Raw genomic sequence first — 12,048 nt, 5'->3', positions numbered from 1 at the left:
TAATAAGAACAAAACATCTGGAATCAAAAATAAATTAGGTCATCAGTTTATAACAACCAAAAATTATATCACAACAACAAATGTTTTCCTTAAAAAACTTCAACCTGAAATAGAAAAAAAAATTAGCAGTCAGATCCTTGTGTTTTAATAAAAGTAAGTTTAACCTGAATAAATAAATCTAAAATAAATATTTGTCACAAAATAGTTCATTAATTAAACTATTTTAACAAAAAATGCTTTCCTTAAAAAAGAAGCTACAACCTGAAATGAATAAATATCAAAATGGTAATGTCTGCTGCTGGAAATAATTGAATCCCCAGCAGACTGCAGAGACTAGACCTCCTATGTGGTGAACTGCAGCTGGATTGTATAATGTGGCCAAAGTTTTAAATTTTTATTTAAACAACATACCCACCTTCAAGTGAAGCTCGAGCTTGTTTTTTGTTTTTTTTTTCCCTCTTGCTTGTGCTGGATTCAAATTGTCTCTTCACCTGCGCTGCTGCCCGGCTCTGAGCAGTGATGGGTCAGATGTTGATTGGTAATCATTACAGCGATGAGTGTGGTAGATGACAGACCTCAACTGTCTTGACTGGGCATGTGGGGCCCTCATGAGCTGCTCACACCGGCCCCCAGCACAACATGAGGCCCCATGCACAGCGCTTGTTTTGTGTTTAGGGAGGCGCGGCCCTGGAGAGATGGCAGTCTGTTCTATTGCATGTTACATCCAAAACACACCCATGATTAATTAAGGGACCAAGTACAACTCTTTTGAATAATGCACCTGGCACAATGACCCTTTTTCCGCCATTAAAATAGCAAAAGTGGACTTGGTCACACCTGGAATGCACTTCTCCCATAACTTCGCCAAAGTTATGGGAGAGGGTGTGTCCTGTACTAACACTGGAGGCTGCAGGCAGACCCTTTTCTCTGGATGGGGCAGAGCAAATTATTAACCTACTGAAGCCTCCTAGTGGTGACAACAAAACACTGGTAGGGACGGGTCCGGCAAGCACAGCTCTGGCTGTTTTATTTCCTGTGTAGCCTATTAAAGAAATCTGCAATCAGTTAAGACAACAAGGTAACCAGTAAAAGTAAATTCAAACGCAAGGCAAACTCTAGTTATTAATACCCAATACAATATTTCCATTTTTTATGAAAAAGCATTCATTAAAGCTGTTTACTGAGGAATGTCATCTTTTTTTGTTTTTTCCACTCTTAATTTTGGAAGCATTTTTGTGTCAGGTACAAGTTCAATGGTCAGTGGAGTAAAAGTAAAATCATCAAATAAAAGTCACTTCACATGATATCTAACAAAAGTATGCCTATTAGTCAAAACCAACTCTCGAATGCTATACAAAATGAAGATTTTTCAAAACAAATAATTTTGAAATAAACAAAGTCAATTCAGGTTGGTAGACCTGCAGTCTTTCAAATCAAAGCACTCATTTACTGTAGGTAAAGTTCAACCAAACAGTGCAATAGGCTATCTGGTTCTCCTTACACATTACTAACAAGGCATTTATGAAGTATATACAAATGCATAGAGATTGTATTCAAGCAATATATTTTATCACAAGAAGATGCATAGAGTATCCAGCACATAGCACAAGTCAATGTCACTAAAAAATTATTCATGCTTCCAGACAGAGCATATGCAAGTCAGTGAACTCCATTAGAAAAGTAGGAAGCAAAGTATGACTTCATTTTACAACTGTGTAGAAAAATAGTTTTGGCCTTTCCTTGCCAATGTTTAAAATAAATTGTTGGCTTTTAAAGATATGCCGGTAACACGGTATGCATGTGTCTATACATATTTTAAATACATGGGGGCAGAATAAAATGTGACACTGAAACAAGCAAATAGTTTAGATAGTATTTGACCAAAATGATTACTAATAATGCCATTTCAAAACAAACAAAAATCCCTTTTTGTGACTTTGTAGAAAAGAAAACTAGACAATCAGTTCAATTATGAGACTGATGCAATGCAAAAGGAATACAAAACAGAATGACGCATGAGTGAACAAACATTTAGATATGTGTTGCCCAGACATTGCTGGGCTCAATCCTGACAAACGTTTGTGCAGGAAATACGCATAGATATAGCCATCTGGTTTAGATGATAATAAAGAAATGCATATGACAAACAAAAAGTTGACCATACCAGTGATTAAAAAATCCTTTTGATTGATAAAAAGAACAGAAAGACAATCAGAGTATGTGCGTGACAAAGGGAGAAACAGAGTGACAGACTGGTGGGGAGAAACATATATGTATAAAGGCGATACACCCTGCCCATCCATTAGTGCATTATAACTTGAGCAGCATTAAACCATGCACTGACCCACAGTACAGACAACAGCAACTAGTGTATGTAGGAATCCCTGTGCCAGTGTCTTGCATCTCCATGCCTCCCCTCCCTATCTCGGTCTCTATCTCTGTCCCTGTCCCTGTCTCGATCCCTATCTCTGTCCCTTTCTCTGTCTCTGTCTCTGTCCCTATCTCTGTCCCTGTCTCTCTCTCTGTCCTTGTCTCTGTCTCTACCATGGTAGTGGTGGTAGTTGTGATGATTGTGCACCGGATAGTGCTCCGTGTGGTGTGTCCGTGGTGGAATATGCTGGTGGTGCCTGTGCTGCCGGTTGCGTTCATTGTGCTCCAGCTCATAGTCATCTCCAGCATGTGGCTGGCTGTTTGCGCGGTGATGTTGGTGGTGGTGGTGATGGTGATGGTGGTGGTTGCTGTTATGATGATGGTGGTTGTGGTCCCTGTGCGTTGCCACAGGCCTATGGTTGTAGCGAACCTCCTCCTCTTCCTCCACCTCCTCCACCTCCTCGACCCTCTCCTCGGGTAAGTGCCTGCGCGGGAGCCTCTGGGGATAATCCCTGCTAGACTGTACATCTATGCTCCCAGAAGGTTGGCTGTGCTGGGTGTGGTTGTGGTTCTCCGTCCTGCGGTGGTGGTGATGATGGTGGTGGTGGTGGTGGGTGTGCTGGGATCTCTTTGGTTCAGTCCTCAGGGGCCGCTCCTCCTCCTCTCTGTGGCCCTCCTCAGTCCTCTGCTCCTGAGCAGGGGCTGAAGGGGGCTCCTGATCCAGGTAGTTCTCACGGGAACTCTTCCTCTTGGTGGCTGCCAACTTCTTGCTTTTCTGCTCATCCTGGGACAAGAAGATGTAATGCCATGTAATGTGAGCGCTCACACATGAAAACGAATACACACATTAACATGCACATGCATATAGTTTGCACACACACATATGTAGGCACACTGTGCATGCGTCCACACAACACCACAAAAAAAATCTCTCTTATCAAGTCATTTAGTCTCAGTCTCAGTGTTAAAAATCTTGTGTTTTCTTTAACCAAATGTGGACATCAAATATTTTAATAATGCTTTTTTTTTTTTTTTTTTTGAAACACACTGTAGTTTTGATGGTATAAACTTTACCTCAAATTATACAATTGTAGCAGCTGAGTGCAGTGTGGTCAGTGCAAATTAATTTGCTCAGTCACATTACCTGCTCCACTCCCAGGTTACACCCAACATCTGTGGTAAAAACCATATCTGTAGTCATGTCTCCTCTAAAATATTTTGTTTTAGAAGTGGCTTGGTCTGTTATGTATTTTCACAGACACCACTGAATGATCATAGAAATATTATAGGAATATTATAGAGAGCAGTGTGTCTGTGATCCTCTTGCTCTACTGTGACTACATGTCACTACTAGTCACTTTGATCATGAAGGTGACACTACTCTATACAGTACATAGGATACAGTATAGAATAGCATTGTGTATTTATTATAATTACATATACCGTATAATTACAAATCTGTGTGCTATTTCAGCACCATGGACAGCACATTTAGGCTGCAGATATTTGAGAGCCGTGGCTGGGGCCATGGACTCTAACTTGCACAAACCTCATTCAGATAAAGTATCAGTGAGGCAGCCAGACTAGCCTAACACGTTAAACTAATCAACTGCTCTGCTCCTGCACTCTTTCTGTTATTAGGCAATGGAGAAGGGGGGTGGCAGGCTAACAAGTGGGATGCATTTTGGTCATTTTGCTAACAAGGAGGAATGCATTCCTCATGCCCATCTACAATTGTGATATGCCTTCTCTTCCATCATCATTTTGGGAGGCAGCCAGAATGGGGTGAAAACACAGTCACCATCTAACTGTTGGCAGATGTAATAAGGCCAATCAGCCCAGTAGTATCAAGAAAAGGACACCTGAAACAAACGTCACTCTGGAAACAAGTTGATTAGCACTGGGATTATCTCAACCCAGAGGTAGTTGTTTTCATTAATTTAAGGAAAATCAAGATTTTAAACCTGAATGAAGCTAAATGGCTTGTTGTGGATTTTTTTTTTTTTTTGCAGTATATACACAAATATACACTGTATATATATTCACAAATACATATGCACGCGCACACACACACACACACATACAGTTGCCAGCCACAGGTGTGTGTTGGGCTTCGAGGGCACAATCAAGGTTAGGGCGGTAATAATCAGTTTTATCATGGGACCTATGCTGGGACTATGAAGTGCATCTATTCTCTACATCACACACACACACACACACACACACACACACACACACACACACACACACATCTAATTTCAAAACTAACTTCTGAACACAGAGTGGCTACTGTAACGTCTTTCTACTGCTGTGGTAGACTGGTGGCGACTCAGCTACAGTACCATTTGATGACATTTCACTCACCAGATGTAGAACTATTTCATTTTCTTTAATTTCTGCATGTTTTCCAGTCGAGTAGAATGAGGAGAAATGAAATGAAAATGTTACATGAATGAATGAGTGAACTGAACAGCTGCAGGAGACTGACAGTTCCTCTGTCAATGAACATTAACACCCCCTCCCCTCTGTAACTGTTGGTGCGATTCAACAATTCACACTCATACAGCATGTGGGTATTAGTAAAATTACAGTGGGAGATAAAAGGGATGCAGATGAGATGAGATGAAATGAGAGGAAAACTTTAGCTGGTACCTGCCACTTAGCTGGCAGCTAACTAGACTGCTTGTTCACATGTTTTTAGAAAACAGTGTGCACATCAATAAAGCACAGTAAATACATCGGTTGGAACTGCGAGTGACTAAATAGAGCAGGCCTGGTGTTGGCAGCCTTAGAGGAGACCCGGCTGTTTGCAGTCATCTTTGAGCGATCAAATGCCCCTTGTGCTTGAAATTCAAACACCAAACATTCAAGATTCTTCTGTGGGTGTATGCTGATGAAATGGCAGCAGGTGTTTTCAATGTTTTGAAAGGAAATAGCAATTACAGCTCACATATTTAAATGCAATTGTTCACGTTAACAAGTTTTCTAATGTGTTTTGCACAATTGGCAAATTCAGTTCTATTCAGATTCAGATTTTCAAAACTCAGATCTGCCAAACGACATAAAAAGGCAGAGGAAGTGGAAAAATAGATCAGATTACATGGAACAGAAAATGAGGGAACCTATATAATGCACAAAACAATGAATTTATTTGCTTTTAGTGCTATAAACTCCAAGCACTTCAAAGCAAACAATGGGCACAAAAATGAGCGTGGTTAAGTGCATCTTGGTAACATGCTCTTCCTCAAGCTTCAGTGATGTCTTTATTTCTATATTGCATCTATGTCTCACCTCTTGTCACCTGTTTTCTCTCCACGTGTCACATCCATGTTCATGAACCACTCATACCTTTGTGTCACCTTCATACTCCTTATTCATCTCTGCCTCTGTACCTGTATTGCTGTGGGACTGGTGGGCAGTGTATTTTCTGCCAGCTGGGCCACCAGGGGATTGGCAGACTCCATCTCTGGTGGATGAGTGGCTCTCCAGTAGGACTCCAAGTAATCAGCAATGTGCTCACAGGCATCGGTTAGCTGGTTCTCATCCAAGATGACATCAAACATTTCCTACAGGAGAGGAGCAGTAAACAAGGAAAGAAGCATGGAAACAGGTACAGCACTAGCTTATAACTCAAGACAGCAATTCAAACACAACCTATGCCATTGCTTTTCTGTTTTTTTCCTCAATCCACCCAGACACCTCTGACAGAATTGGGGGGGCTTTAAAAATAACACTCTCCTAGTAATCAGATCACATTAGTTTGTGATTAGGTCCTGTAGCGAGATTAAGATAAGATGTAAGGAAATAAGGTCATCTCAAAAAAGAAGGACACCCACGTACAGTGAGGCACCTTCATAGACAGCTGTTAGCATGAGAATGTGCAGGATTAGCTAAACATTTAATGGAACTGTCTGGGCTCTAGTTTCGCAGACCTGGCGAGGCGCGGGCGCAGCGCCTCGCCACTGGGTGTGGCCAAGTGGATTTTGCAAGTTTGGCACGCCGTGCGCCTTGGCGCAACTACTGTGCCGTTCCTCCTACCGGCGCAAGGGAGGAGAGAAGGCGTGGTGTGGGTTTGACACAGGTGTCAAACCCACACCACGGTGTTGGAGCCTATCCCAGTGCTCATAGGGCGAAGGCAAGGAAACACCCTGGACAGGTTGCGAGTCCATCGCAGGGCAAATCAGGGTTTCCGTTAGAAAAAATTGGCACCGGACAACGTGACCGGTAGGATTTCAATTTACCGGACAAATGTTTGAAATTCCGGTCAAATATTATCTGAATTTACTGAGCTTAAAATTATATGCAGGCTATATAAGAATGATATCAATGCATGTCAATTTATAGCATAATCTTTTTTTTTTATTGAAAAGCAGGCTGTATCAAATAAAATTAGTGCCGTCAATTGACTCACGTGCGTAACGTCTAAAATAAATAAATAAATATTGCACAAGCCTGTGCTCTTTTAACATGAACATTGCATAAAATTGCAACTACAATTTGCAAACAAAAAAACGGGCTCATATCAACTTGCCAACTTGAAATCAAATAGATGCAATAAAAACTTAATTCAGCAGCTGAATTAAAATCAAAAGTCTCAAGTGTCTCTCCGCAACTTGCAATGCGCATCAGTCTTGTGACCTTGTTCTCCCCCAGGCGACTTCGCTGCGCTGTTTTGATCCGGTTCTGCAGAAAAAAAACCTCTCTCTCCCTCTGGTACACCGGAGACAGGGATCACGCAGTCTATTTTTTTTTTTTTAATTATAAATAAAATTACGTGGAAATTGACTGTTTTAATAAAATTCAAATTGTGAATATTTTCACCGGACACTTAAAAATTACCGGACTTTACCAGTCATAGTCCGGTGATTATCGGATAACGAAAACCCAGAGTGGAATATTTATATATATGGAAGAAGAACTGTGTAGTTAACAGGAACAGCGCCAGACAGCATGACTGGAAAAAAGACATCACGGTACTGGACAAATTGTTTGACTGACAGGTGATCAGGTTGGGTTTCCATTACGCTGCCAAACGGTGCCAATCTCCTTTGATCTGACATCAGTTGTGATAGGACAGTCGATATGGAGATACGTTTATGTGCTGATTGAGATGGTAGCATTGAATAGTGGTTTTTGTGGTTATTTATTGCATTGTTAATGTGCCTGACATTCTGGAAACCTGCCTGTGAGGTTTTGGTGACGTGTGCGCACTGCCCGCCTGTCAGCCAAACTTCCACTGCGCCAGCCACGCTGCGCCTTGCGCCGAAAGTAGACGTGGTTTCAGGAGGCGAGCTTTTGGCGCACCTCGGCGAAGCCTTTTGGCACGAAACTGTCACTGCCCCAAGCTGAATCTGTCGACACCTCCCCCTGCTGCACCGCCACTCCCATCTCGGCGCAGATCCGTCTGCGAAACTTGGAAACCGTTCGCCTCGCGCGTTGCGCTGGTCGAAACTAGCTCTGCGCGGGGTGCGCCTCACTGCGCCACCCTGTGCTGCGCCGGGAAACTAGAGCCCTATGTCTTGACTATGCAATGTATAGTTCTGTTTTAACACTCCACTACTCAGCACCTTAACTGTTTATTTATTATACATCACCCAGCACCTTAACTGTTTATTTATTATCCATTGCCCAGCACCTTAACTGTTTATTTATTATTTATTATCTATATATTACATCCTAGGTTAATACATTCACACTGTTTTTCAGACTGGAGGGGAAGTGGTGATTCCTAGAATCCCAGTACCGGGTGTCAGGTTCTGCCACTTGGTTCTTGGTTTCGTGGTTTCATACTAACTCTCCTTATCTATACAATCATGTATATACTTCAATTCCATCTGTATATTTCATTTCATATTCATTACCATCTGTATATTTCACATCCCATATCTCTTTTTCTTAGGTTAGCCCTTATTGTATATTTTTAGTTTTTAGTCTTTATAGTCTTTATTGTAAATATTTAGTTAGTCTTTATAGTCTTTATTGTAAATATTTAGCCTTTATTCTGTTTTATTTAACTTTATTTTATGTTTCTACTGTTGCTGCTGGAACTCCAGAATTTCCCTGGTTGGGATCAATAAAGTATATCTATCTATCTATCTATCTATCTATCTATCTATCTATCTATCTATCTATCTATCTATCTAGCTATTTATCTATCTAATTTTAAACACTTACAAGTTACAATTAGAATAAACCTTTAACTCAGATAGGGTCTGCTGTTGTATTTTCAGGTTACAGGAGAATTGCTATCAGTCTCTTCTGAAGCCAGGAGTAAATTAAAGTTACCAGGTTCAACCATTTTCCATTACAGACAGACAAAACCAAATACATAGTTTAAAAATCAAACTATAGATAAAACATAATTACTTTATTTGGTTTATTTGGTTTATCCACAATCTAAAAATTTACTCCACCTTTTTTTTTTTCACTTCCTCGAGAATAGTCATAACAAAAGCCCACCATAATGGCAGATAAATCAACATCAGACCCATTTCATATTGTGGCCACTAGGTGGCACTCACCGGTGGACACTGGGCCAGCTTGTCTGCTGCCACCAGCTGAACATTAAGATGTTTGGTCTGAGATTTCCCTCTAGTCTTGATCAGTCTGGTCAACACCTGCACAAAAGAAGTGAGGAGAGGGAGGAGGGGAAAAGTGTTTCACAGTAGCTGCTGACATTTTGGACATGCAAAGTACTAACACAGATGCTCATCAGTTAATTACATACCTATTGTACTTCTAGAAAAGACAACAGATACTACTAATAGCATGGATGCAATGATTTTATATAATCCGACCCTGGAGAATCATGTTTCTTTGGTGTACAGAATAAAATATTAGAATGCCTGCTCATATATTGAACTGTCATGATGAACCAAAGCAAAAGCTGTGAAGCCTTTTCAAAATCATCAAATTTTCATCAGAAGCTACAACAAACCTTTGGCACAGCAGCCATTTTGACACAAATAGCAAGGTAAACAAAAGTGCCACTAATCACATTGATGAAGACTCTTTTTTTTGTGTGTGTGTCCCTATTCGAAATGAAGCTTACCTTCGGCGAGGAGATCTTGACATAGACGAGGATGGGGGCCAGGGAGGTCTTGGACACCTGGAGAGGGTGGTTGACTGTGTCTGCATCCAGCACCACCAGCTGCAGGCTGCGGGCCAGCTCAAAGATACGCTCCACCTCGCCCTGGATCTGGGCTGCAGGAATGGGGAGTAGAGGGGATGAAATTTTCTCTAACAACCAGCAAACTGAATCCAGGGAGGCTATCAATCTTCTGTCTTTGTTTTCATGCATCATTTGATACCATATAATACCATATATTATATGAAATATTATAATATCACAAATGGATAGAAAAGTGTATGTATCGTAAAGTCATTTTCAGATCTTTAAACCACACTGCAAAAACAAAAAAATCCATAATTTCACCAACATTTCATTTAGTCTCCGATTCAGAGTGAAAATCTTGTTTTTCTCAAAACACATGAAAAAAAAAAATCCCCCAATTGGATGAGATAATCCCACTTGTGTTCAATGCAGTTTCACTTTGAATTTTCCTGGAAGCAAGCATCAATATGTTGACATAAGGCAGATCAGCCCGCTAGTATCATGAAAATGACTCTTGATTCAAGAAAATCATAGAAACAAGTTGATTAGGTTCCGAAACAACAATAAACAATGAAAAACAACTGGAATTATCTCATACAACCGGCCGACTTTCTTTTCATGCTGAATATGAGGCTAAATTACTTGTAAAGTTGTTGATTTTTCTAGTGCATACCCATAAATTACCAATGTAACCTACATTACTGTTCATGTCATTTTATATTCAGAGTACTTTTCGTCCACTCTATGCCACTGCATGTCATGCCAAGTGAGTTTATAAATGTCAGCACTGCCAGATATGTTATGTGATCAACCCACATGATAAATGGAAAATGCATGACACCTCAACAGAACCGAGAAAACAGTAAATCTGACTGGCACCTCTATAGGTTCCTGAGGTAAAATAATGTATGAGTGGTATCTCGGTGTGTTGAATGGAAAGATTAATTCTGATACAGACCACTAGAGGGAGCACAGGAAAGCGGGCAATGGAGGAAGCAATAGCAGGGGAACTTTGGTGCTTAATGTAGTTATGGTCCACATGAGCATGGTACCACGATGACCATGAATTCATCCTGGCATTTTTCTGCCACTACAATAAACATACAGACAGCATTTAATCCATGCCCAATCTAACTTTAAATAGTGGGGAAGAAAGCAAGTCAATGTCTGTATGAGTCACAATCTACACATTAAATAGTGGCTGCTGGCACAGAAGGAAGGAAGACAGGAGGGAAGGTGGAGTGTCCAAACACATATGAACTATTTCAGTATTTCAGTCATACATACCGGCAGCATCTGGGATCAGAGAGCAATGAGAAAGACAGAGTGGAGAGAGCCAAGTAAATCTTATCCCCCCTCTATTTGCTTCCCATCTATTCTTCTTCTTCCCAAGGGGAAACCTAGAATAGCCCACAGTCTTACTGTGGCAGAGAAAACTGATTCTTAACATCATACAACCTTTATTCAGAAAATGAAACAAGGCTATGTCTCAAATGACCACCTATTTTCTATTTAGTGCTTAATAATCTCAATTTATCTTGATTGAGGCGCATTATGGTGGTTTCTTTTGTACATTATTATTATACTGTGGTCTAAATGATTTTTCTTAATACAATAAGGAATAAATGTTCATATTTACAACGTATGGAGCAAGATGGTTGACCCAGGCCAGACATGGGTGAAATAGCATTGTTTGCTGGTTTTAACTTGCTTAGGGCGTCAGGTGAGTGGGGTTTGCCCCATAACACAATGCGAGTTGAGATAACGGCAGGAAGAAATTAATCAATACAGCATAATCTCTGCCACTGAAAGCATCTGAATTGTCTTGATTCAGCAAACCCCAGCAATGTTGTTCTCTAATCTGTTAAAAACAGCACCAAAGATAATATGCACTATTATTTTACCCAGGTCAGTTCATAAGCTATGTACCTAGATTGGAGCGTGTGTTGGACCGGTCAATTAAGGCCTTTTTGCCGGGATTGTTGAGTATGGACCGCTTCGCCAGAGAGATGTCTGCTGTGACCCGTGTAATAGTGATTCTAGAACAGAAAAGAGACAAAGTGACAGCAGCTTTTGCATAGTTATGGGTATTTTTATTCTATTGTTATTTCTTTTAATCATCAAACAATGCTAAAGAACTAAATCAGAACTTACCTGCCTTCAAATCGATGTTTTAAAAAATCAAATAGTGCTTTTTGCATCATATCTGTGACCTAGGGAAAAGAAAAAAATGGATTTGATTGCAGATCCCCCTCAATTCAGATTAGAGAATACACAAATGCTGTTTGTCGGCGCTAACAGCATTATAGTTCCATTGTAAGTGAAAGATGAGTCATTAAAAGCTCAGATGCATCTGGAGCTCTGACCAGTCACAGAGGGGGTGATGCAGTCTTACCTCTAAGCCCTTCAGCGATGGCCCCATCAGAACCACAGGACGCATGGTAGGCACTACGTCGTACATAGCCACCTGCTCCCCCTGCACCCCACAGGAAAGAAGGACAACACCGATTCAACTTGAGAAATCTGATGGGATGCTATGCATGTCTGACTGTGAGCGTCTCAGA

At 40.8% G+C, this 12,048-nt stretch overlaps 1 protein-coding gene across 2 annotated transcripts in view; it reads right to left on the bottom strand.

The window, feature by feature from the left end:
- Window positions 1-1,004: 1,004 nt before the first annotated feature.
- Window positions 1,005-12,048, bottom strand: part of cacnb2b (calcium channel, voltage-dependent, beta 2b) — a 32,519-nt gene continuing 21,475 nt past the window's right edge. The window contains exons 7-14 of one of the 2 annotated variants that reach the window (XM_030074253.1): window positions 11,880-11,960; window positions 11,639-11,697; window positions 11,414-11,523; window positions 10,772-10,780; window positions 9,422-9,573; window positions 8,892-8,987; window positions 5,763-5,936; window positions 1,005-3,154 (exon numbers count right to left, since the gene is read on the bottom strand). In XM_030074253.1, coding sequence (XP_029930113.1) covers window positions 2,366-3,154; window positions 5,763-5,936; window positions 8,892-8,987; window positions 9,422-9,573; window positions 10,772-10,780; window positions 11,414-11,523; window positions 11,639-11,697; window positions 11,880-11,960 — 1,470 coding nt within the window. In that variant the 3' untranslated portion in view covers window positions 1,005-2,365. The remainder of the gene's footprint in view (window positions 3,155-5,762; window positions 5,937-8,891; window positions 8,988-9,421; window positions 9,574-10,771; window positions 10,781-11,413; window positions 11,524-11,638; window positions 11,698-11,879; window positions 11,961-12,048) is intronic. The other variant, XM_030074254.1, reaches the window with a different exon arrangement.

The sequence above is a fragment of the Myripristis murdjan genome, chromosome 17 (genome assembly GCF_902150065.1).
Source record: "Myripristis murdjan chromosome 17, fMyrMur1.1, whole genome shotgun sequence".
Lineage (NCBI taxonomy): Eukaryota > Metazoa > Chordata > Actinopteri > Holocentriformes > Holocentridae > Myripristis > Myripristis murdjan.
The sequence above is the reverse complement of the archived record's forward strand: the minus strand, read 5'-3'. Positions and strand labels throughout refer to the sequence as shown.